Source organism: Phycomyces blakesleeanus, assembly GCF_001638985.1.
Source record: "Phycomyces blakesleeanus NRRL 1555(-) unplaced genomic scaffold PHYBLscaffold_28, whole genome shotgun sequence".
NCBI lineage: Eukaryota > Fungi > Mucoromycota > Mucoromycetes > Mucorales > Phycomycetaceae > Phycomyces > Phycomyces blakesleeanus.
Genome location: NW_017265161.1, coordinates 81,657 through 108,252, shown reverse-complemented (window position 1 = coordinate 108,252; position 26,596 = coordinate 81,657). Strand labels below are relative to the sequence as shown.

General features: G+C 36.6%; 7 protein-coding genes and 1 non-coding gene across 8 annotated transcripts; 3 read left to right on the top strand and 5 right to left on the bottom strand.

The window, feature by feature from the left end:
• Nucleotides 1-1,182: 1,182 nt before the first annotated feature.
• Nucleotides 1,183-5,458, top strand: PHYBLDRAFT_173948 (hypothetical protein; the record flags this gene model as incomplete). Its single annotated transcript, XM_018437147.1, has 5 exons — nt 1,183-1,228; nt 1,604-1,670; nt 1,999-3,401; nt 3,440-4,887; nt 5,372-5,458. The coding sequence occupies 5 exons, from the start codon at nt 1,183-1,185 to the stop codon at nt 5,456-5,458; spliced, it is 3,051 nt and encodes a 1,016-aa protein (XP_018285657.1).
• Nucleotides 1,691-1,764, bottom strand: PHYBLDRAFT_t234. The gene has a single exon. It is a non-coding gene; the product is annotated as a tRNA-Val (tRNA).
• A 415-nt stretch (nt 5,459-5,873) lies between the features above and the next one.
• On the bottom strand, nt 5,874-6,329 carry PHYBLDRAFT_151129 (hypothetical protein; the record flags this gene model as incomplete). The annotated part of the gene is made up of 5 exons (XM_018432610.1): nt 5,874-5,900; nt 5,975-6,019; nt 6,083-6,143; nt 6,214-6,251; nt 6,312-6,329. 5 exons carry the CDS (start codon nt 6,327-6,329, stop codon nt 5,874-5,876), a joined length of 189 nt encoding a protein of 62 aa, XP_018285656.1.
• A 539-nt stretch (nt 6,330-6,868) lies between these two features.
• Nucleotides 6,869-8,179, top strand: PHYBLDRAFT_151128 (hypothetical protein; the record flags this gene model as incomplete). The annotated part of the gene is made up of 5 exons (XM_018432609.1): nt 6,869-6,964; nt 7,019-7,294; nt 7,351-7,656; nt 7,727-7,876; nt 8,009-8,179. 5 exons carry the CDS (start codon nt 6,869-6,871, stop codon nt 8,177-8,179), a joined length of 999 nt encoding a protein of 332 aa, XP_018285655.1.
• Nucleotides 8,180-8,297: 118 nt separating this feature from the next.
• Nucleotides 8,298-11,482, bottom strand: PHYBLDRAFT_173946 (hypothetical protein; the record flags this gene model as incomplete). The annotated part of the gene is made up of 5 exons (XM_018437146.1): nt 8,298-9,674; nt 10,416-10,693; nt 10,870-11,031; nt 11,090-11,203; nt 11,335-11,482. 5 exons carry the CDS (start codon nt 11,480-11,482, stop codon nt 8,298-8,300), a joined length of 2,079 nt encoding a protein of 692 aa, XP_018285654.1.
• Nucleotides 11,483-12,984: 1,502 nt separating this feature from the next.
• Nucleotides 12,985-17,946, bottom strand: PHYBLDRAFT_173945 (hypothetical protein; the record flags this gene model as incomplete). Its single annotated transcript, XM_018437145.1, has 3 exons — nt 12,985-13,161; nt 15,709-17,146; nt 17,198-17,946. 3 exons carry the CDS (start codon nt 17,944-17,946, stop codon nt 12,985-12,987), a joined length of 2,364 nt encoding a protein of 787 aa, XP_018285653.1.
• Nucleotides 17,947-18,335: 389 nt separating this feature from the next.
• Nucleotides 18,336-19,178, top strand: PHYBLDRAFT_73992 (hypothetical protein; the record flags this gene model as incomplete). Its single annotated transcript, XM_018442961.1, has 1 exon — nt 18,336-19,178. A coding segment is annotated over one exon (843 nt), but the record flags the coding sequence as incomplete, so codon positions are not given.
• Nucleotides 19,179-23,600: 4,422 nt separating this feature from the next.
• PHYBLDRAFT_173943 (hypothetical protein) lies at nt 23,601-26,468 on the bottom strand (the record flags this gene model as incomplete). Its single annotated transcript, XM_018437144.1, has 2 exons — nt 23,601-24,501; nt 25,408-26,468. 2 exons carry the CDS (start codon nt 26,466-26,468, stop codon nt 23,601-23,603), a joined length of 1,962 nt encoding a protein of 653 aa, XP_018285651.1.
• Between the last annotated feature and the right edge of the window lie 128 nt (nt 26,469-26,596).

The window sequence follows — 26,596 nt, the reverse complement described above, 5'->3', positions numbered from 1 at the left end:
GAAGGACGTGTAAACATTTTTTTCAAGGTAGTTGTCAACGAGTTATAAACAAATGTGCACTTTGGAATCATGGCGTTCTTCATACTAGACTTGTAGAGATCATTCTTACAATGCGTCTTACTACCAACTCTTTTGAAATTGCAGGATGTATGTGTGTTGTTGCTGTAATCGTACAATGTGTGACAATTACTGCATGCTACATATTTTGATACGCCATTTGTCAAGTCATTGTATCCTGTCATTTTCCTCAAACCCGGAATGCTTGTGGGAAGTCGGAAATCCTCTCCATAATGTTCGAGGATTGTATTTATGAATGTAATCAAAATTACTGCGCCTTCATCCACAATGAAGCTAGAAATAAATATCACAGTGAAAACCGCAATTACTCGATGCCAAATATTCTCTGGAAGGTTTTCTGTAGACTCTGTAAGTTATCATAAAATAATATTAATTTTTTGTTTCTTTAATTCAAACCTTTTTTCTTCAATCATAGTTTATTTTTAATATTTACCCTGTTCTTGCTCTCTGTTCTGTTCTTCTTGCTCAAATTCATCCGACGACTCATATTCAGACTCATACTCTAAGGTATACTCCTCTGTTTCAAAAAGAGATTCTTCCACCAAAAGAGGTAAGTGGGTATTGACATACTGCTCTGGTGAGGGTGCACTGTCGGAGTAATTATCATCTATTGGTACCGAGTTTAAATAGAGTGCGCATTGGGTATAAAAAATAAAATACTATTACTTTCAATATGTTCTTCAATTTGATCTACGTCCATATCAGCTTCACCAGTGTTTACTTCGGCTGTCAAAACTATTTGTTCTAATGGATTAGAATACATCATATAAATAAATGAAAAATTGATAACTTAATTTACCATTAATGGTTTTATCCATATTCCTGTCATTATCATTCTGGGCATGACGCTTGGCAGTTCTTTTATCTGTCATGGTGTATCCAAGAGGATTGCGATTGCATCTTGTGCATTTGCAACGAACTTCATCGGGATTGGCAATGGAAAACATTTTTTCACTTAATTTTTTTTAATAATAAAGGAAGTGTGTAACAGCCGTTGCTTGTTATAATTGTCTTTATTATTTTGAAAAAATTCTCTCAGAGACTCTGATATATATTAGGCCAATGATATGTCTTTAAATATATTCTCGCTGCTAAACACAGGAAATGAACTGGGTTGTAATTTTTTGGCTACTATTATCGATAATTCCAGGTAAGTGGAATTCAATTATTTTAAGGTGTTTTTGCAGTGTTAGTTACAAGTGCCAGAAAAGAAATACCAGATCGAGACTGGACACATAAAATAAGGATGTCAGACATTATTTTGATGAATCCGTAAAATCTGAAGATAGTTAACCGCAGTACTTCTTTATGCGCAGTAATATCTTCCTGAGCATTAACCACAGTATAATGACTATTTCTTTAATTAAATATAAATAATAACTACTGCGGATAATGCGCAGTATTAGTTTAGAAAACTATATAAGACAATTCAATTCATATCAATAAAAAGTATCTTTTATCCTCTCTTTGATTTTACGTATACTCCTTGATCCCCAGTGGGTTTGACCTTTTGACTTTGTTATAGTAAAAGGAAGACCAACCCAGATCGGGAACGACAAGTGGACACATAAAATAAGGAGATATGAATTCAGGTACGACGCCGCAACAAAAATGATTTCTGCCAGACTTGAACTGGCGACCGTCTGTGTGTTAGACAGACGTGATAACCAACTACACCAAGAAACCACACACTCTCTTCCACAACCAAATTATTTTTTGAATTCAAACCCAGCACAGTTTTACTTTTACCTCTTTTTCTCTATAACTACTATATCAAACCTATCTGTTTTTTGCAGCAGGATTGATTGTCATAGTTGTTTTTATATATCTACCAATTTTCATTTTTTTTAATTGACTTTTTTTCAAATTGTTGGAATCATCATTGTAATCATCTTCACATCTACGCCGAAATCACTCAAGATTGTCAGCATCTCCAACTACATCTCAATTGCCTGTACCTCTGTTATCGTCTCCAGCTCTTTTCTCCTTCTCTGAAGGTGGTTCTGGTGTTTTACCATCAACTTCGCACTTTTTTGTCCCAGTTTCAGACCTTTCTTTTTCTGCTTTGCCTGCTCCTGGTTCCCACGAAATTTTTTTTCAAGCTCCTCCAACAATGATTGGTTCCCAAAAACAGGTGATTAATTCCACTGGCCGCCCTACTCCCACTGCTCTCATTTTGTCTGGCCTCAAGGCAGACTTTAAAAAATTGCACAATGTTTTGTCCTGTTCACATTGCCAGACTACAGGCAAAATTGTTTCTAATGGGTCTACTTCTCATACTGGTAGCCCACAGTTTAAATGCAAATGTGGTGCAACATTTACTGCTTCATCCATGCAATCTTTGATCAATGCAGTCCAACACAAAATTCCTGAAGTTCGTTCTGCAAGTGAGCCTGTTGTGTCCCCTTCTGTTTCCATCTTGGGTCATAGTATTTCCATGGCAGATATCCATGAAATTGAATCTGACGTTGCACCTGTTCTTCCAACTGTAATGCCCACTCTTCAGGATATTTGGGACCGTTTCCAGGCTTATGATGAACGTCTTTCTGCATTGGAGGCTGTTCAAAAAGAGAATATTGAGTTGCGTAAGGCTCTTGCTACTGCAAACGCCACTATTGCACGTTTGACAAAGGAGAATGTTGATTTTTCTGTTGGTGCTGCAGCATCCAAATATGCTACTATTGCTGCCTCTGTTCCAGTTGTTTCTCAGGCTGATTTTCCATCACTTCCTGCATCCCTGACCCATCATTCCACTGAACCCACCAAGACTTTCGTTTCTAAAACACCACATAAAAGGGCTCCAACTGCTAGGGCCATTGCTGCTGTTGTTCGTGGCATGACAATTAAAGAAAATGCTGATCAGGGGTTTCAAATTGTTTATGTACCTAATGCTATCCGTCTCCCCATTAGTACTCAACGTCAACGTCTTAGGAAATTAAAGATAGACAATGCACGTGTGCTGGATCTCCACTATCCTGATCGTAAGGTGATGGGAATGCTTGTACATAATGAGTATGCTCCTGAGCTCAAGACTATCTTGGCGAGTTATGGTGTTACTACTTTGGATAACTTTGATCCTCTGGACCCTGTTCACCTCCGTGACCCAGCTCTGGCCTCTCTTTCACTTGATGATAGGGCAACAAAAGCTATACATGTTTACAATGATCGTATGCTACGTGCCATTGAATTCATTAGGGCTCCTGTCAAGTTTGCTGTTGCACGTTTCTTTTGCTCTCAGGGATGGATTAGTGATGACCAACTAGCTGAGATTGTTCCCCCACGACCCACCAAAAAAGACTTGGACATCTCTATACATACTGCCAGTATCACCATCCCTTCATTCTCTGATCTATGAATCCAGTAACAATTACATTATGGAATGCAAATGGTCTTGCAAAACAGACCATACCTACGATCCTTTCATATGCTCCACTTACCTCCCTTCTTTTTATCACTGAAATGTGGCTTTTGTCCCCCCATCGTTATCCTACTTCTTGGCAGCAGTACCATACCTATGGTCAGTCTGTCCCCAATGCTAGCCGTGGCTGCATGGGTATTTCTCTTCTTGTAAATCCTTCTTTCCCTTACCCCATTTCTATTGTTCCTTCTTCTTCTCCTTATGTTCTTTCTTGTATTGTATTTGATTTTCTTATTCATTGTATTTATCTTCCCCCTTCTCTTTCTGATGATGATGCAATTTCTATTCTTTATGACCTCCCCCTCTCTTCTTCTTCTATTCCTTCTTCTAACACTATTTTTTGTGGTGATTTTAATTCACGTATGGGATCCTTTCTTGGTGACCATGCTATCACTTCGCGAGGAACTTCTTTTCTTCAGTGGATCCAGGCAACTGGTCTCACTTGTTGGAATGAATTACTTGCATTTGGTATTCCTACCTTTCTTTCTGGTGGCTCTGGTACCTCACGTTCCAGTGTCATTGATTTATTTCTTTCTACATCCCCCCTTCTCAATCCTTCTATGCAAATTCGTTCTGATCTTTCTTTAGGCTCTGATCACAAAATGGTCAACCTCACTTTCACTCCCTATGTTTCACCTCCCCCTCCCCCTACTAATCATCCGCGCCTACTTTGGAATCTTTCCAAGCTTGCTCAGCCTGACACTCTCAAGATCTACATTGATACAGCTTCTGCGTCATTGGACAATCTGACAGAGCAGTTCAGTGCTTTCCTTTCTTCTTCTTCTCCTCCTCCTGTAGATTCTCTGTGCTCTGCTTTTGCTCAAGCTATCTATGATGCTCTGGACACTGCTGTTGGTCGTCGTACACCACGTACCATGCAAAAGTACTGGTTCTGGTCAGTGGACCTTCAAGAAGCAATGGATCTGAGAGAACGCAGCTACCAACACTGGCGTCATTCTAGTGGTTTGCAGAAGGCTATATGCTGGATGCGCCATCAGGATGCATGTCATGCTGTTAGGTTATCAGTCCAGCATCGTCGACGTGAAACATGGAAAGAATTCTGCAACAAATTGGCAACACAAGACTTTGCAAAGACCACAGCAACAATGAAACGTATTAAAAGCCATCGTCAAACCAGTCCTGTCTTTGTGGATCCGGGTGGACCTCAAGTAGCTGCTAACAAAATGGCTGATCATCTTCAACAGATTTTCTCCGGTCAATTTCTTCCTGCACGCCGCCCTCCGGACCAGACAGTGATGATTTCATCACCAATTGCAATTGATGAATCGTGTCCTTTTACTCATCTTTCTGTAGAGAGTGCAATTCTCAAGCTTCCTACACGCAAGGCTCCTGGTGTTGACCATCTTCGTGCTGAAATGCTTCACCCAATTGTTAAGCAAGTCTCTCCTGTTCTTTGTCTTTTGTTCCAGCTTTGTTGGCAATGGGGTTCTGCACCTCTTGCATGGCGTACTGCACAAGTTGTCCCCATCTTTAAAAAGGGTGATACTCATGACCCTGCTAACTATCGTCCCATTAGCTTAACGTCTATCCTGAGAAAAGCCATGGAATATTGTCTACAGTTTCCTCTTGAAGATGTGTCTCCAACAATTGACATTGCACAGGGTGGATTCCGACGTCAACGTAGCTCCCTTGATCAAGTTCTTTGTCTCCATGAGATGGTCCGTTGTCACACAGCTCTATTCAAAGCACCACCCACTGGGGAATTAGATTTCTACACATATGCGATAGTATGGGAAATTCTGAGTGACAGAATAATTAAATTCTGGAATTTGGCATTTATAGATTCCATTCGCAATATGTTATGTTACCTGTGAGTTGTCCATATAACTTCTGAACTTATAATGATCCATATAGAGATGTAAGGTTCTTTTAAACTATTTAATTGCAGAGAGAATAATCAAATTATGGCATCTTTTTTTTTTGGATGTTACATTAAATTAAACTTGATTTGAAACAGAGATTCCAATAAAAAATCTATTTTTGATAGAAAACTGTCTACTGAAATAATGATATTCTATTGGATCATTTAACAGAAGAAACAGGATTTATGTATACTGTTTTCCGAATCTAAACACTTTTATTGGACAATTATGCACGTCTAAACTATAGGATTCACACATGCCATGCTACTGCAATACTTCTTGCACTTCATTTCAAATATTTTTATAGGGATTGTTTTGGAAAAATTGTTTTTATTTAAAAAAAAAGCTTCTTGCTTATAATATGTACGGCTTGACAATATATAGTCTAATCTAATATATAAGCTACTACATAATTAATATAATAACAAACCCTTTCATATATTATAATATATAAATACTTCCAATACGATAGAATCCTAAAAAGAAACGCGTGTTTACGGTATTTCACTAGTAAGAGAAGGCTAAAAAATTATTCAATTATATTAGATTATATAAATATTTATTTTTCTTTAATTTAAATAATATGGTTACTTACCAGTACTTTCGTCAGAACCAGGCATAGTGCACATTGACTGTTGTTCTGAAAGGTTTAATAAAACGCATTAGTAAAGATCATGGAATAAAGTTTGGCTTTATTACTTACCAAAGAAAACCGGTTTTCACAGACAAGCCATTCAATCAGGTACATAGAAATGTTGGCAGTACTAACAGAGATAGAAAATAAACAAAATTAGATATAAGAATAAAACAAATAAATACATTATTCAGACTTACCGGATAAATTTCTGCTGTTGGTATGTCTTTATGATGAGCTGAGGAGAGAAAAAGAAAATAATTAATAAAGAAGTACATACGCAATAACCGCGTTTTACCTTTTTGTTCTTGTCCATTAATCAACATGGCAAAGACTTGTAATACTATCAGCAACCACAATAATAATAAAAGAAAAAACATTAAGAATAAATATAACAGTAGAATAATAAAAACAAATTGCTTACCAGGGTGTGAACTCAAATACATCAACCAGAATAAAAGTAAATAAAGCGGAAAAGAAACAGGAAAAAAAGAAATAAGAAAAAAATAAAGAAAAAGAAGAAAAAAAAGTGGGCTTTCAAACAGAAGGCAGTTTAGATGAGAATTGACTCTAGTAAAATACAATAGTAATAAAATGAATAGTCCAAAATTATATTGTAACACTAAGTTCTATGTTGAATATTAAAGAAGTTGTTCAAGGTTATAAAGGATTTTATAGAAAATAATATATAATCCCTTCCTTTTCACAGCTATTTCATAAATCTACTTTATATTAACTTATTTTGTATGTATATCTTTGATTAAACAAAAATAAATATATTTCAACCCATACATTTATTTTATTTTAATAATTTATTAATGTATAAAACTTTAATAAAAATACAATAAAGAAAAAATGCCTTCCAATAGCAGCAGAAAAACAGACCGTAAAGGAAAAGGAAAAGCATCTGCAAGTATATCTACCTCTGCAAACCGTGTTTTGGCTGGCCGTGTTAGACCTTGAGAAATTGCCCCCAGTTTCTCATCCACAACTATCCAAGATCAGCGATACGCGGAAATTGTTGAAATATTTAACAAAGTAAACAACAATATCAACGGTGTCAAGGATGACATTGCTGCTGTCAATAGCAACATGGCAGCCTTTAAAAACAGGATGGGCGTTGTTGTTGACACGTCTGGAAAGGCACATACGGCATTTGCAGACTTTGCAACTGCCTATGCCAACAATCAGACTCGTATGGCTAGTCTAGGACCATCTCTGATGCCATCCTATGTCCCCCAGACCTCCCTCAGTGATGCTGAGGTTTCTGTCATTATCTCGGTAATTAATATTAATATATGTTAGTATCAACAACTTATTAAACAACCTGTATTTAGGAAATCTTTGCGGAAAAGTTGTGGGACTGGAAGTTCGAGTCTGACGACCCTGCTCTTGTTGCTGAGAATGAGAGTAAGAAGAAGTGGAACTTGAACGAGAAGATTAACCACCGCAATAACATAGCTGTTATCAACTACTTGAAGAGCTACATTAGCGCCCAGACTCGTCTAGCTGGTACTCACCCACGGGTGATAAGTGATAAAATAAAGAACAGGTACAAGCACAGTCATCGTACTTTTCACGAGTCTCCTGAGCAGAAGGCCAAGAAAAACAGCAAGGGGAGAGCAAACAGTCGTACTCTTCAGGTTTGTATATACTATATAAAAAATTAATTGGTATATTACTATTTTCTCAAGCTACAATCAATATAACCAGATGTCTATCCAACGCAAGTCGACATACATGGACAACTGGGTAGCCATTGATGCTGCAATGGGACATAAGACTGGAAACTCTGTTGAGAAGGCCTATCTCAAACTCTTTCAGAAGGATGCCATGTCTGATGGTGAGTCGGATATTGAGATTGTGGACAATCTTCCATGACGGTGTTTGCATGTGGCTCGCCCCACTTGGAGAAGTGAAGAGGTAAATAATATTTAGAATAAATAAATAAGTTTTATAACAAGAAAAATAAAGAACTAATAAAAATAAATACAGTTCAACAGATTGTTGACAATGGTTGACGACATTGATCATACCCATCACGTGTTAAATGCGGGCGTGGGAACAAAGCCAAGAATGAACAGATATCCAGCAACATTGTTGCCTTGCTCTGTTCCTGCCACTCTGTCCCAGTCATTGCCTCGTTGGGCAATCAACGATGAATAAACATTTTCTTTTTTACTATGTTCTGTTGTAGGGCCAAATAGTAATAATTGAAATTGAATTGATTAAAGGAAATAATAATAATAGAGGATAAATATATAAGTAAGTGTGTGTATGAGAATTAATAGTAAATTTTTTTTGGTAAAGGAATCGCAAGTTTTTTGTTGACGTTTTTTGTAGTTTTATAATCTACTATTGCAACTGTTAGGAGAATCCGATGTACTGGCAGGATGCTTTGAAAATCTTGCTTGTAGAATTCATCCTGTAACAACTCAACTCCTTCTAATTCTCTTGTTTTGTCCGAAGTGGATTTGAACCATTTGACAAATGCACATACATGCTGACTACTATGGGGATTTCTGTATGTTAGAGAAGAAACAGTTGGCCTAAAATTGTGAACAAAAAGGTACTGAATCTCTCCAACATACGCATGTTCCGACCCAGTTCGTTCAGTGAAATATGCTTGTATGTATGATCCACGGCCATTCGTGCCAATGCACCCTTTGTAGCTTTGCCCAAGAAGATCAATGGACTTCACCATTTCGATCCAGTCATTGATGAAAGGTGAGTCATCAATTACATCTTTGCAACCTGAGATCTGTGGATTCTTGTACGCAGCTTGATAGTATCCTACAAGACAATCATATTCATGTTTTGGCATAAATGATAATGGTCTTGTTTTCAATGGCAAGGCGGATAGTGGCAGGGGCTCGTTTCCACAAATTATCATTGAAAGATTCTGTGAAGCTTCAAGATATTCGGAAATTGAGAAAGAGTGAGAGAGGTAGGTGTTGGTGTTGGTGTTGGTGTTGTTGTTGTTGGTGGTGAACTTATCGAAAATTTCAAAACATGCAAGTGCATGCATAGGTTTCAGAAGTTGATGCACAAAATCTCCCTTCCACGACTCTTCAATATACTGTCTCATAAATGTCAATTCGAACCCGTTTCTTCGATTGGTCTTGATATTTTTCAGGACACTATTGTACCTTTCAAAGCTGAAAAGCCAATAGCCATAGACGGGCCCAAAGTCAATCATTGTTTGGCATAAGTGCAGATGCAGGTGCATGTTGGGAGAGAGAAGATCCAGGTCGTACAATGTCTCACACCCTTTACAGAATTCTTCTAAGCATTTGTGTCCTTTCTCAATGTCTTCTTCAGAAACACTAGGCTTGGTGAAGTATCTGCATGCGTTAACAAACTCTATCCAGTTCTTGAACTCTGGCAACAGCAACAAATCCCTTAGAACCACAGGAGAGTACACAAGACACCAAGACTTCCACTCATCAGCCTTCATATAGGGAAATCCCTTGGCAATCTTTGTCCCAAGTGACGTGTAATTGGGTGGCAACACTACCTTCTCAACAGCCTTTTGCATGGCAACGAGTTTTTTATCATCGATTAATCCATCCACAACCCATCTCTCCAGCATTCTTTTGGCAGTGCCTAAGAAAAGATTGTGCATGGGATCGATGATCGTGCAGCGGACAATGTCAAAGTACTGAAGACGATGCAGTTCGGACCAGCGAACACCATGTGCAACTTCAAGACGCTGTCTCTCAGTTGGTTTGGTTGCATTTCTCCAGATCTCTGCATCCTTACGATTGTCATTCTTAGTGCGAAGGAGCCACTTTGAGAAATCAAATCCAGAATAATTAACGGAACTCGTTCCAGCCAACCTCGAAAATTGACGCTTACATTTGTGGCATGCATTTGTACTTGTATGGGATGTGAACCCACATACTTTCCTTGCAGCAGGTATATCACAGGCAACCATGAGAAGGGCTGCTCAGATAGAAGTACCATTTGGACATTGGTGAGTCTTAATCTTAATACCTTTGTACAGCTCCATCAACTCATCCACAAGCGGTTTCAGATAGTTATTTATGTCAGAAGTGCTTGCTTCTTTAGGCCCTGGCATTAACCCAACAAGAATCACGTTCTCCTTCTTGAACCGCTCACTGCGTGAAAGATTATTGATTGCAAGATATATGGCACCACAGGAGTAGGTAACATCATCGAATGGCTGAAACCAGTCAATGTTCAGCATGAGCATGAGTGATTGCTCGGTATCAACAAAAGGTATACCATCTACGTCTACTATCTCATTCCATATCGCACCATCGTACACGTCAAACAAAGTGCTATCCATTTTTGGGCCGCGGTTCCATGAGTTGATGTTGTTTTCAAAATCCGGGCATTGAAAAAACGTCTTTAGGGCTTTCTTGACGGAGTGGAATACATATGTCTTTTTGGGTGCTTTTGACCCGGGACCAGACTTAAACAAGCTGTTGCCACACAGGGAGGTTTTATCAAAATTGGGTGATGTACAACACAAAGGGGCGGCTTCATTATCATATATGGCATGGCATTCGCTACATGCAACATACTTCTTGACACCACTTGTCAACGCTTCAAATCCGGCCAAACGTTTAAGGCCAGCAACACTCACTGGAAGGCGGAATGGGTCAAACAAAAACTGCAGTATCTTGTTGATTATGGCAATCAGGATTACAGCTCCTTCATCCACGACGTATAGCAAGACAAAAAGAGCAACCGAAATAACAATGAATCAGTGAATCAAACTCAATTCCGAGATTGATTCCAACGAAGAATCTTTAATTTGATTTTTTTAAAGAACGTTGATTAACTCTCTATTTTTTAGAATATAATATTATCTAAAGCTGTGTACCTACCTTCATCATTGTCCATCTCAACATCGGATTCATCTTCATATTCTTCTTCATAAGTGTCACTTGTATACTGGACATTATCTTCAGGGCCAAACACGCAATCCGTTTCAGAGAAAGGTTGGTTTCTTGTCCGTATATCCAAAATGTCATTTGTGTCATTTAGGTCTACAAAAGCGGAATGTTAGACCCAAATAAATCAATGTAATAAAACAAGTTTTCTTACTTCTAAGCTCAGAATTCATTTCAACATCTTCCTGTTCAAATTCAAAACTATCTTCCTCTTGATTTACAGGCTCAGAAACAGCACTACTAATTGTATTGCATGTGTCTTCATGGGCTACACATTTATTATTATTAGTGTTAATATTATTATTATTATTATTATTATTATTATATAAAATAATAAAAAAGGAAATGATATAAAATAAAATAAAATAAAGTGAAGTAAAGCAAATGTATTAACCGTACGCGTTTGAACATGTGTAATATCATGATTATCTTTTTCTTGATGACGTTTAAATGTTTTAACAGATACACGATCGAATCCTAGTGTCTTGCTTTTACAGATAGAGCAGCGACACTCTTTTCTAACAGTTGGTTTGCGAATAGGAGCCATTTTAAAATGAAAAGAAAGGTTTACAATAGTATTTAATAGTAAAGAAAGAGACTTCAAAGAAAACACACTTTTATTTTATTTGAGTTTGATGTTGCATTCTAATGCTACACAGCTGCCAGTAGCCAATAGAGTAGCTTAAAATACTATTCAAATACTTTACTCACAAAAGTGAGCTGAACTACAATTTTACCTATTCTGTCTATCAGAACTTAGGTATACTTTACATATGCGAAATTGATCTGTTTTTGCAGTGACCAGTCTTGGCTTTTCTTGATATCAAGTCTGCATATGACACTGTTGATCGTTCTGTAGTATGGACATCGTTACGTCCTCTTGCCTCTGATGCTATGTTAGCTTTGTTACAAAGTCTTTTTGACAATGTTCAAGTTGAGGTGTTGCTTTCTGGTGCAACATCCAGATCATTCCAACCATTGACTGGCGTTATGCAAGGATCTGTGCTTTCTCCCCACCTTTATTCTGTGTACATAAATTCTCTACCAGTTGCTCTTCGTGCTGCAGGGGAACTTTGTCACACAGTATTTAATCAGACTGCTGCCACAAGACTCAATGATCAATTAGTCAATTCACTACTTTTTGCTGACGATGTTGCCATCATTGCTACACCAGAAGCTATGCCTGTCATTCTGAATTCTGCTGAACAACATTCTCAAGAGCTAGGATATCGTTGGAGTCCCACAAAGTGCATGATCCTTCACCATTCTTGTTCTCTTTCTCCTTTGTCATTCTCTCTCTACAATGTGCCTATTCCTCATGCTCATTCGTTTCCTTACCTTGGTGTTCCCTTCTCAGCAAAGGGGACTATTGATCCATCTCTTCTCATCTCTCATAATTGTGTCTCTGCTATCAACAGCATGCGTGCTCTTCAATCACTTGGTGTCAATCACACTGGGTTGTCACGTCTACTCTCAATTCGTTTGTATTGCCAGTTTATTCATCCACAATTTGAGTATGGCCTGGCAATATCCTTGTGAAGTTTTATAGAATAAAATCAACAGTAAAAAGATTGAGACGTATATAAGAATACTTTGAGACTGTATATAGGTTGTCTTTATTAAAGAATACAAAGTTGTCCTTTTTATATCAAAACACGATCTGCTTTGTCAGTCACATCTTAATTTCTTAAGTCTGAGTTCATTTAGATATTAAAGAGCTGGTACTGCTATGTTTATAATTTAATCTAATTGCAGTGTCCTCATATTAACTCAGTGCTTACTGAGCTGTCATAATTACAGTACTTACTGTAATTAATTATTGGTCTTATTGATTTACCATAAGTAAAATAAATAAATTATTCATTTGTTCTTGTAATGATAGCTGTCTTACTATAATAATAGGAATATGTTCTTAGATGTAATAAATCCAACAACCAAGTGTCTGGATCACCACATTATCCCCACCCAGGTATTAATTAAATACCGTTCAAGTACTTTATGCATTTTTTATATATATACGAGTACTGTGGTGCTCAAATAACTCTTTATTTAGACCTTACTGCGTTTCTTCTTTTGCAAAGCTGTCTTTGCATAGTTCTTTCTTTTTATACCTGACTTTTCTTTGGGTATGGAATTTACGACTTTCATATCCTTCAATAATCTTTTATTGGCTTTGTTGATGTCTTTGATACTTTCTGGTGCTTCCCCAATTCTTTGCCAGTATTCCTTAATGAATTTAGGATCAGTAAAGTGATCCTCTGGCTCCCAGGTATCATGAGACTCATCATAGTCCAACCATTTGCATCTATACAAATAATTGTTCATATCATCTTTCTTATGACCAATAATTGCTTCGACTTCAAAAAAATCATTCTTTTGCTCTAATATCTTATTCGACACTTTTTTTAATAAAGAAGGAGGGTAATTCCTTGGTTCTAAAAATCCCTTTTCATTTTTCAATACATAAGTATTGGCAGCAGTCTTTCGAACAACAGTATAAAATCCCTTATACTTTGGATCTAATTTATTCTGTTTTTCTGTCACCAAAATCATAACTATAGTTCCTGGAACCAGATCTATCATTTTGTGACTCGTGTCAAAGCGTTCCTTTTGCTTTTGTGTGACATGCTTTACGTGTTCAAACACGGCAGGGTAGACTATCTCAGTCATTCTTTTAATTTTTTCTTGCAATTCTTTCTGAATCTGTTCAGCAGTTGCACTATCCTTCTCTTTACTAAAATCGACGAAGTCATTTGGATTCCTTCCAAACATTAATGAGAATGGCGTACTCTTAGTCCTAGCATTATATTTGCTATTCAAAAACAACTGTGCGGATGGTACCTTCTGATCCCAATCAGCAACATTACCAACTATTTGTTTTTTAATGGTGTTCACTGCCGACTGGACAGCTCTTTCACTCGCACCATTAGCTCTAGGATGGTACTGCGAAATCAACGCATGTTCAAAACCAACATTCTCTTTTATACATGTCATCAGCGAGTTCACAAACTCCCATCCACAATCACTCTGCAACTTTCTCATCGGACCCCATGTACTAATGACATCCAGTACTTGTAACGCAATCGTAGATGCCCTTTTATCAGGTATGGCACGCAATACGTAAAATTTGCTTGCGATGTCTATCATCACCAACAAGTACTCATTTCCTCTAGTCGACGTTGTAAATGGCCCAGCCAGGTCTATTCCCCAACTGTCACCAGGAAGTGTTGCGGTCACTGGTCTTAAAGGGTTATATCCTTTTCTTGTGATATTGTGACGTTGACAATGTATACACGATTGTATAATATCACTTGCTTAACTCTTCAAGTTGGTCCAATAAATACCTTTTCTCTTTAAGGCATGTAGTATAGCTTCTACACCAAAATGACCTTTCAAATGTTCTTCAACTAATAACTTATTCCTTTCATTTTCTGTGGGAGGAGTAAAGTACTCACCACTCAAGATGTCTGGTAGCGGTTCCATAGTGACAGCACTATTTCTCATGATGGATCTAACCACACTATCCCCACCCAGTTCATTTGATAATGTTTCAGTCTCTTCAGACAAACGTGACAACACATCAGGGAGCACATTCGAAACACCAGGCAAATGAACGATCTTAAAGTCATACTGTAAAATCGTGTCCATCCATGCGATCATCATCAGATTCGCAACACGTTGGGTGTGAAGATATGTCAATGCCTTGTGATCCGTGTACAAGGTAAAGTGAGAACCATAGACATACTTGTGAAAACGCTTGAGTGCAAATACTAACGCTAGTAATTCTCTTTTGGTCGCAGAATATTTTCTTTCACTTTGGGATAAGCTCTTGGCCACGAAAGAAATATATTTTTTCTTGCAATCCTTGACTTGATACAACACTGCACCGATACCAGTAAGAGATGCATCACAGCTGATACTAAAAGGAGAGTTCATATCTGGGTACGACAACACCAGATCACTCAAAAGTGCTTTTTTCAAGTTATTAAATGCAGTTTGATGCTTATCTGTCCATAAATGGGTAATCGACTTTTCATTTCTCAATGAATCTAATGGCGACATAATGGAAGATACATTCGGAATCAACGTTCTAAAATAGTTGATCAACCCACAATAACTTTGGATATCTTTACCCGTTTTTGGTTGAGGAAATTCAAGAACATTAACAAGTTTTCTGCGGTCCATTGTAATTCCTTCAGGTGAAATATGAAAACCAAGCAAATAAATTTCTTTCTGAAAGAAATGACATTTTTTCGGATTCAACTTCAAATTGACCCTTGTTAATCTCTCAATTACTTGCTTCAAGTGTTCCTTGTGTTCCTCGAACGTTTTGCTTGCGCAAACAATGTCATCCACGAAAAACCGTACAAAAGATAGTCCTTCCAAAGCTATACTCATAGTTCTTTGAAATTGTGAACTGACATGCTTAATACCAAACACTGTACCAATAGGTTTGTACTGTACACCACGCCATGTGAAACTAAGTTTGTGTATGTCCTTTGGGTTCAACCTCAAAGAATTAAACGCAGATTTCAAATCCAGAGTGGAATAAATATTCGCACCCTTTAAATCTTCAAACAATTCACCGATCAATGGCAAAGGCATACGATCAATTGACTTCAACAGGCAATTAATTAATCTGGGATCATGACAAACGCGATATCCAGTAATTTCTCCTTTACCGTTCGTCTTCTTGACAACAGTCAAAGGCGTATTCCATTGTGTGTTTGCAGACGCTCATTCAATTATACCATTGTCCAGCCATTCTTTCACCTGTTCATCCACTACACCTTGCATCTTGTAAGGAATGGGATAAGGGCTTCTGAACGCTGTAGCATTTTCTGGAGTGTCCAAACATACAACACTTTCAGGTATAGTACAAAACGAACCCTTAGGAATATCTTGATTGTCTTTAATGAATGGACAAATATAATCCATAGCATCCTCAAACTGTTTGGGACCTACAGCCGGATTATTTTCCTTTTGTTCATTTTCTCTCTCAATGGATTCAAGAAGATCACTCTTATTATTGAAGCATCTATCGGCTTCTCTACGTTCCTTACTTGAATCAGCATCATCATATGATAAAGGTAAACCATAAATACCAATACCCAGAGTGGACATATAATCAGTACCAATACTGAAATCATACTCATAACTATTAGTTAAGTTCATCACTTCAAATTCTCTCTGAATAGTCTTACTATTACAAGTTATACTGATCACACAAGTGCCAATTCTTTTAATATGTGTATTGCTATCAGCCAAACGAATAAAATACTTATGAACATTGGAATTGTTCACTAAATCTTTGTTGATGTGATTTACATAATTAATAGATATTTTATTCTGTAAACAAAAATTCTTATCCACAGAACTGAATGTGGCGCCACAGTCCAACAAGGCGATGGTTCTAATAGAATTATTTGCCAGAATGGAGAAGGTAATATTAGTGCTCATGTTCTTAAAATCTTTTTTAATGATCATGTCTTTATGATTGTCCTTACAATTCAAGGCCATCTTGGCCAAAGCACTTGTGTTATCTTGGTCCATCAACCACGACGTTGAGGAACTACCAACAGGGGAAGAGTTGCCACGAACAGAGAAATGACTATCACGAGAAGGGGGGAAACCACCACAAGCAGGGGAGGAAGCTACTGATCTATCAGCAGGTGAGCGCACAGCCATTCTTGACACCTTTGTCAAGTAATTATCCCTTTCAGGACAGGTGTGACCCTTCTCCCAAGCACCTTTGCAAGAAAAGCAAACATTATCTTTGATTGCCTTCTTAAAATTCCAAGACTTCTTGGCGTGCTTAGGATCATTGTCCCTGGCAATAGCTCTCTTCTTTCCCTTGTGGCTTATTGAAGAGGAGATGCTATGGGCATCGGAAAATGACTTCCATTTGGCAGGGGTGCCAGACTCCGCAGGTTGGTTGAGTAGGGCCGTGGAATCGCTAGTGGCTACACTGACTAACGAGATTATATCCTCCACTTTGGAGGGCAGTTTGGTGCCATAGTTGGCCGACAATGGGATCAGGCTTGCTTCCCGGACTTCCGGGCGCAAGTTCCACCAGAAACAAAGAACCATCTGGATACCATCCTCCAAGGACGCTTGTCTTCTAGCTGTTTGAAATTTAGCTCCAAACGCACGAACTGACTCACCTTTCTTCTGCATCATTTTCCACACACGACCCATGTTCAGAAATCTTCTGAAAGGAGTATCATAGTGATCCAGCAGAATCCCTTCTGCCTTCTTCTACTTGTACGCCTTTCCCTTTAGTTTGTCTTCAAACCAGGATCTTTCCTCCTTGTTCAGGCATATGGGAAGCAGACGCTCCCAGCATGAGTCCAAGGACAGGGAATGAGACTCTAAAACCATAGTGAATTCTTGGCAAAAATCGTACACAGAGTCAAACACGTCACGATTTTGCTTCACCCTGGTTTCCGTGCAGAGCTGCAAGAAAGGTAAGTTGCTAGGGACTACCATGCTCTTCTTGTCTTCAAGAATAGCAGGAGGGGCGTTGGCTTTTTCAAGCACCTTGAGGGTCTTCTGGGCATCCTCAAACAATTCTTGAGCTTCCTTCTTAATGGAAGAAGCATGTCTGGCCGCGTCTGACATGGGGTTGACCTTCGAAAGAGCCACATAGTTAGCATAAGCCACATAAAAGTTGTTCTTCTTTATGCTAAGGTCTTCCTTCGCAGAAGCTAACAACATTTCCAAAGTGATGGAACTACTAGTGTTGCTATTAATGGCTGATGGGACGGTAGGCACAGGAGTAGGAGGGACAGAACCAACAACTGAAAGAGGTGGCAAGGAATCAAGACTGGTGTATATCATTTCAATATCACCATCGATGGAAAGAGCGGTGGATCCAAGGAGAGGAGAAATGTCACCAATTTCGGTGAGATGTGTCTGTTCATTCAGAACAGGAGAGGGAATACCAACTTCGGTAAGAGGGCTTTGTTCTTCACGAGGAAGAGAGTTGGCAGCAGAGTGTTGGGAAGACATTATAGAATTCAAAGTAAAAAATGTGAAGTTTTATAGAATAAAATCAACAGTAAAAAGATTGAGACGTATATAAGAATACTTTGAGACTGTATATAGGTTGCCTTTATTAAAGAATACAAAGTTGTCCTTTTTATATCAAAACACGATCTGCTTTGTCAGTCACATCTTAATTTCTTAAGTCTGAGTTCATTTAGATATTAGAGAGCTGGTACTGCTATGTTTATAATTTAATCTAATTGCAGTGTCCTCATATTAACTCAGTACTTACTGAGCTGTCATAATTACAGTACTTACTGTAATTAATTATTGGTCTTATTGATTTACCATAAGTAAAATAAATAAATTATTCATTTGTTCTTGTAATGATAGCTGTTTTACTATAATAATAGGAATATGTTCTTAGATGTAATAAATCCAACAACCAAGTGTCTGGATCACCACAATCCTGCTTCAACATCAAACAAGTTGCTGTGCTTGAAAAGGCCCAGAACACATGCTTACACATGATTTTTGGAGGTCACTCCACATCTTCTACATCTGTTTTCCGTCGCCTTGGGAATCTTCTTAGCATGAGGGAGAGGATCTTGACTCTTGGTTTCAAGTTTGTATATCGTGCTTTCTGGTTGCCTGATGAGGCTCTGTTTACTCTTCTTCGACCTGTTCTTACAAACCCAGCACACCAATGGTTTAAGCTTTTAGCTAATCCCATTTGGTTGTCTCTCTCCAATCGTCAGAATGCTGATTCTAAAGCTTGCAAGCATGCCATTCATTCATTTTTGAACCAGGGCCTCTCCTTGAAACGCTCTCAACAAATACTTCTCTCTGCTTGCCGTCCTTCTCTTGGTGTTGACCCTATTCTCTGGCTTCCCATGACTAACTATGAATGTAGTAGATTCATACGCTGGCGTATGGGGTGGCTTCCTGGACGTCCTCAACCTTGTTCCTGTGGATTGCATACCACCAGCCGTCATCATGTCATTGAGTGCACTGGAGCTGCAATTTGTCTCCATCTCTATTCTACAGTACAACCCAATCCAATTGATTATGTACTCAATATGCTGCCTATGAAGAAACTTAAAAACAACAAGAACAATGCCTTCTGGATCTTTACTTGGCCAATTCTTTGTAGAATCATATTGGACATAGAACAGATCTGTCTCCCTGGGGTTGATCTTGCTGATCATGCTGCAACAGACAGAGGACAACTCTTCTTGAACTGGCTACCCAAATGAGACTGGCCATCTCCTTTTATTTTTAGTTTAGATCTGTATTAGTCTTAGTTTCCATTTATTGCATGAATTTCATGCATGCTTCATATTTTATTCTTATCTCCCTTTTTTTGTATCCCTTAGCTTAGTTTCCCTTTCTAGTTTTTCCCATTTTCTCCCTAGGGTTTTTTTCCTTTCTATTATTCTTTTTTGTACTCTTAAAGGCGGGCAATAGCTCTATAGTGTGTGTGCCCACTAGCCTTTCAATAAAAATCTTTTACCTATACCAAGAAACCAAATACGCTTAACACAGAGTATTGTAAAAATAGTTGGTGCTTAACAATTTCGGTTGTCCGGCAGTGTGATGACATTGCAGAATTCTTTGTAATTCTAGAAAATTATATTCTATTATTATTATTTTCGATTTTCCAATGGTAGACGAGACTGAATAGAAAGCAATTTTTTTATTTGTAGAGCAAAACAACAATAAGTACAACAAAGAAACATCATTTTGTCAACAATAACTTTAGATAACTACATATCATATTGTATTTTCTCACTATATTTAACTGAATGAATCAACTTGGAATTAATATTATTTTTATTATATATTCTTACAAGCATAGTTATCTTCATGATTATGATTTAATAATTATTTTATTTTATTTGTACTTAATGATAGTAAAGAACAAATCATATTTAATAGATCATCAATTATACAACTTTTATTATATAATTTTTTTTTAATTTTATTTATTTAACTATTCAACAAGTTAATTGAAAAACTATAAATATCGTAATATTTGCATTTAATAAACATTGATTTTTTGTCTTGTTTTCTGACAACAAGTTCTTTTACTGTTTAATGCTGTTGATATTTTACTTGTTTGATTATTCGAGTATATTGAGTCAAGTCTATCGAGATTGATCAATAGTACTGTTTTTCTCTTATTTTTCTCTTATTAATTTTATTATCTTTAATTCTACTTTCTCTTTTGAGTTTGGCTTTTTCTCTCTTGTGAAAAAGAGAGATTATTTCATATCTACAAATCCATTCAACCTCAAAAACCATGATAACATCACCTGTCAACACTTACTACAAATATAAGCACCACACGTATCAAACATTTATTATTAAAATTGTGATGTATCTGTTACCCTTAAACATATATATATAGAACAATTATAAAAGAGTTGTGAGTATATATAAAATTAAAGATTAAATATGATTAGAGTCTATAACTTATATTTGATGAGATGATTGGATATGACTTGGGTATTGACAAGTGTGAATATATATAATGTGATAAATCCAATGTTATTGACTAATATCAGAGATAGATAAGATGTTATAGACTAATATTAGTGATAAATCAAATGTTATTGGCTAATATTAATTATATATTATATTTTATTAACTTATATAAGTAGTAAATTAGATGTGATAAATATATATACATAATACAGATTGACTGTTATTGATTTACATATATATTAGATCAGATATCATTTATTTATATATATACTAGATTGGCAGTGTTCAGATTATATATGTATAAGATTGACTGTTATCCACTTATATATATATATATATATATATATATATATCAGATTAGATATCATATATTTATATATAGTGTGAATCACCTGTCATCAGCTTATATATATAACTGATTGGTGGTCAACAACTTATATATAAACTCAATTGGCAGTCAACAACTTATATATATATTTGATTGGTGATCATCAACTTATATATATATCAGATCAACAGTCAACAACTTATATATATATCAGATCATTAGTCAACAACTTATATATATACCTGATTGGCGGTCAACAACTTATATATTTATTAGATTGCCTGTCATCAGCTTATACATATATAAGATATACTGTCAATAGTTTATATATATACCAGATCGACTGTCATCAACTTATATATATATAAGATTGACTATAATTATATTATATATACAAGCTAATCAATCATAATTAACTTATATATATATGAGATTGTCTATAATTGATTTACATATAGTGTCAATTAGCTGTTGTTAACTTATATAATATTGCTTAATCTTAGATATTTATATATAAACATATATAAAAAATATAAAAAATAAAGTTTGTGTAACATATATTATTATGTATATTTGCGTAACGTAAACAATATGATTGAATTGCTGAAAAAAATTGGTAACTTTTGGCTATACTTGTTATATAATGTGCATAATCATGCATAATCTCGCATAAATGATCTACGTAAACAATACAATTGAATTTGTGGGAAAAATGATAAAGAATAGCTTTTTTCCAGAAAAATTTCCTTTTTTGGTTAGTCTGAATATATTTAGTATAAGAAGTCTTAGCATTTTTAGTGTGCGAAGATAGATTATATAAATAGCAACTATGTAAAAGCTTGGCATGGAAAAACATTTAACCTTAAACTATCAAATAGCCATTCCAACATTAATTAAATATATCTCTTCTAATGAAAGTTCAAATTCTTACTAAGTAATAATTTTTTAATTTATTTTGCTATGTAAAGAAAATTTAGTAGTATAATATAAAAGTATCGAAATATGTAAGGAGCAAGTATAGAATTAATAAAAACTAGTTTTCATATTTTTTTACTAATTTTCTTATAAAAATCAAAATATTATTATATAGATCAATAAAAAAATATATGAACAAGTCAACTTATTAATATTTATTATAATTTTAATGTATTTATATATTATATATATATAAAGATTATAAAAGAGTTGTGAATATATATAAAATTAAAGATTAAATATGATTAGAGTATGTAACTTATATTTGACAAGATGATCGAATATGACTTGGATATTAACAAGTGTGAATATATATAATGTGATAGATCCAATAGTATTAACTAATATCAGAGATAGATAAGATGTTATAGGCTAATATTAGTAATAAATCAAATGTTATTAACTAATATTGATTATATATTATATTTTATTAACTTATATAAGTAGTAAATTGAATGTGATAAATATATATATATATAATGCAAATTGACTGTTATTGATTTACATATATATCAGATCAGATATCATTTATTTATATATATACTTGATTGGTAGTCTTCAGCTTATATATATATGAGATTGACTGTTATCCACTTATATATATATCAGATTGGCTGTGTTGTAGTGGTTGAAGTTGAAGAAGTTTTTAAGAGGAAGAATTGAAGATTTGAGATTAGGAATGAAGATTCGTGAGAACTTGTGTAGGTTTTGTTTATTGAGAAAGGATTTTGTATCAAAGTTTTTCCAGGTTTCTACACTGAACTACTACTGCTATTTATATTATTTTGGATTGGGAAAATTATATGACTGAGGTCAGGTAATCGATCCTATCTGAGCCTTAATCAGAACAACGTGATCTTGGGATAATTAATGTATGATTAATTATATAAATGTGTGTAGTCCCAACAAAGTATTAACATCAAAAGTAAATGTGTTTATGAGTTATAATTATGCTTATAATAATCCACTGATGTATCCCATATTATGGTCATATCATCATATGAAATATAATCACTATCATGCATGCTAAATCTGTGTGTTAAATAATAAAGTAATCAGTAGACACCTTTGACTGGAATAGCTGAGGCCTTATATTATTTCCTTCAGACTTATTCTCAATTACAGCAATAGTCAATACTCATTTACAACAGCTAGATAAAACTCAATGAGATAATTGTAAATAAAAATACAAAGAAAAATAACTGTATAAATATTTTGTCATGAAAGAAGAAATAGATGAAGTTGTAATATATAATTACAAGAAAAGAAAAATATTAGAAAGAAGTATGCTATAAATAAAGGGAAAACTATTTAGTTAACAATTTTGATAAAGTAATATTTGAGAGGAAGCCTAACATTTAGTGTGCAGGAATAAAATAAAAAGAAAAGGGAGAAAACAATTTCGGGAAAAAATAAAGGGGAAAGATTTTACTTTTCAGACAATTGGTTCTTGAAAAAAGACGATTTTGTGAAAATGGAAAAAAGAATTTAAAATAAAAATTAAAATTTTGAAGACAAATAAAAAGGGGTTTTCAAAAGAAGGTCTGAACTTGGTAGAATTTGGTTTTTGAACTAAGGCCAACAAGATTATTACATTACATGTCATAAAATGTAATGGTTTCTTGGTGTAGATAAAAGATTTTTATTGAAAGGCTAGTGGGCACACGCACTATAGAGCTATTGCCCGCCTTTAAGAGTACAAAAAAGAATAATAGAAAGGAAAAAAACCCTAGGGAGAAAATGGGAAAAACTAGAAAGGGAAACTAAGCTAAGGGATACAAAAAAAGGGAGATAAGAATAAAATATGAAGCATGCATGAAATTCATGCAATAAATGGAAACTAAGACTAATACAGATCTAAACTAAAAATAAAAGGAGATGGCCAGTCTCATTTGGGTAGCCAGTTCAAGAAGAGTTGTCCTCTGTCTGTTGCAGCATGATCAGCAAGATCAACCCCAGGGAGACAGATCTGTTCTATGTCCAATATGATTCTACAAAGAATTGGCCAAGTAAAGATCCAGAAGGCATTGTTCTTGTTGTTTTTAAGTTTCTTCATAGGCAGCATATTGAGTACATAATCAATTGGATTGGGTTGTACTGTAGAATAGAGATGGAGACAAATTGCAGCTCCAGTGCACTCAATGACATGATGACGGCTGGTGGTATGCAATCCACAGGAACAAGGTTGAGGACGTCCAGGAAGCCACCCCATACGCCAGCGTATGAATCTACTACATTCATAGTTAGTCATGGGAAGCCAGAGAATAGGGTCAACACCAAGAGAAGGACGGCAAGCAGAGAGAAGTATTTGTTGAGAGCGTTTCAAGGAGAGGCCCTGGTTCAAAAATGAATGAATGGCATGCTTGCAAGCTTTAGAATCAGCATTCTGACGATTGGAGAGAGACAACCAAATGGGATTAGCTAAAAGCTTAAACCATTGGTGTGCTGGGTTTGTAAGAACAGGTCGAAGAAGAGTAAACAGAGCCTCATCAGGCAACCAGAAAGCACGATATACAAACTTGAAACCAAGAGTCAAGATCCTCTCCCTCATGCTAAGAAGATTCCCAAGGCGACGGAAAACAGATGTAGAAGATGTGGAGTGACCTCCAAAAATCATGTGTAAGCATGTGTTCTGGGCCTTTTCAAGCACAGCAACTTGTTTGATGTTGAAGCAGGATATTGCCAGGCCATACTCAAATTGTGGATGAATAAACTGGCAATACAAATGAATTGAGAGTAGACGTGACAACCCAGTGTGATTGACACCAAGTAATTGAAGAGCACGCATGCTGTTGATAGCAGAGACACAATTATGAGAGATGAGAAGAGATAGATCAATAATCCCCTTTGCTGAGAAGGGAACACCAAGGTAAGGAAACGAATGAGCATGAGGAATAGGCACATTGTAGAGAGAGAATGACAAAGGAGAAAGAGAACAAGAATGGTGAAGGATCATGCACTTTGTGGGACTCCAACGATATCCTAGCTCTTGAGAATGTTGTTCAGCAGAATTCAGAATGACAGGCATAGCTTCTGGTGTAGCAATGATGGCAACATCGTCAGCAAAAAGTAGTGAATTGACTAATTGATCATTGAGTCTTGTGGCAGCAGTCTGATTAAATACTGTGTGACAAAGTTCCCCTGCAGCACGAAGAGCAACTGGTAGAGAATTTATGTACACAGAATAAAGGTGGGGAGAAAGCACAGATCCTTGCATAACGCCAGTCAATGGTTGGAATGATCTGGATGTTGCACCAGAAAGCAACACCTCAACTTGAACATTGTCAAAAAGACTTTGTAACAAAGCTAACATAGCATCAGAGGCAAGAGGACGTAACGATGTCCATACTACAGAACGATCAACAGTGTCAAATGCAGACTTGATATCAAGAAAAGCCAAGACTGGTGGTGCTTTGAATAGAGCTGTGTGACGACGGACCATCTCATGGAGACAAAGAACTTGATCAAGGGAGCTACGTTGACGTCGGAATCCACCCTGTGCAATGTCAATTGTTGGAGACACATCTTCAAGAGGAAACTGTAGACAATATTCCATGGCTTTTCTCAGGATAGACGTTAAGCTAATGGGACGATAGTTAGCAGGGTCATGAGTATCACCCTTTTTAAAGATGGGGACAACTTGTGCAGTACGCCATGCAAGAGGTGCAGAACCCCATTGCCAACAAAGCTGGAACAAAAGACAAAGAACAGGAGAGACTTGCTTAACAATTGGGTGAAGCATTTCAGCACGAAGATGGTCAACACCAGGAGCCTTGCGTGTAGGAAGCTTGAGAATTGCACTCTCTACAGAAAGATGAGTAAAAGGACACGATTCATCAATTGCAATTGGTGATGAAATCATCACTGTCTGGTCTGGAGGGCGGCGTGCAGGAAGAAATTGACCTGAGAAAATCTGTTGAAGATGATCAGCCATTTTGTTAGCAGCTACTTGAGGTCCACCCGGATCCACAAAGACAGGACTGGTTTGACGATGGCTTTTAATACGTTTCATTGTTGCTGTGGTCTTTGCAAAGTCTTGTGTTGCCAATTTGTTGCAGAATTCTTTCCATGTTTCACGTCGACGACGCTGGACTGACAACCTAACAGCATGACATGCATCCTGATGGCGCATCCAGCATATAGCCTTCTGCAAACCACTAGAATGACGCCAGCGTTGGTAGCTGCGTTCTCTCAGATCCATTGCTTGTTGAAGGTCCACTGACCAGAACCAGTACTTTTGCATGGTACGTGGTGTACGACGACCAACAGCAGTGTCCAGAGCATCATAGATAGCTTGAGCAAAAGCAGAGCACAGAGAATCTACAGGAGGAGGAGAAGAAGAAGAAAGGAAAGCACTGAACTGCTCTGTCAGATTGTCCAATGACGCAGAAGCTGTATCAATGTAGATCTTGAGAGTGTCAGGCTGAGCAAGCTTGGAAAGATTCCAAAGTAGGCGCGGATGATTAGTAGGGGGAGGGGGAGGTGAAACATAGGGAGTGAAAGTGAGGTTGACCATTTTGTGATCAGAGCCTAAAGAAAGATCAGAACGAATTTGCATAGAAGGATTGAGAAGGGGGGACGTAGAAAGAAATAAATCAATGACACTGGAACGTGAGGTACCAGAGCCACCAGAAAGAAAGGTAGGAATACCAAATGCAAGTAATTCATTCCAACAAGTGAGACCAGTTGCCTGAATCCACTGAAGAAAAGAAGTTCCTCGCGAAGTGATAGCATGGTCACCAAGAAAGGATCCCATACGTGAATTAAAATCACCACAAAAAATAGTGTTAGAAGAAGGAATAGAAGAAGAATAGAGGGGGAGGTCATAAAGAATAGAAATTGCATCGTCATCAGAAAGAGAAGGGGGAAGATAAATGCAATGAA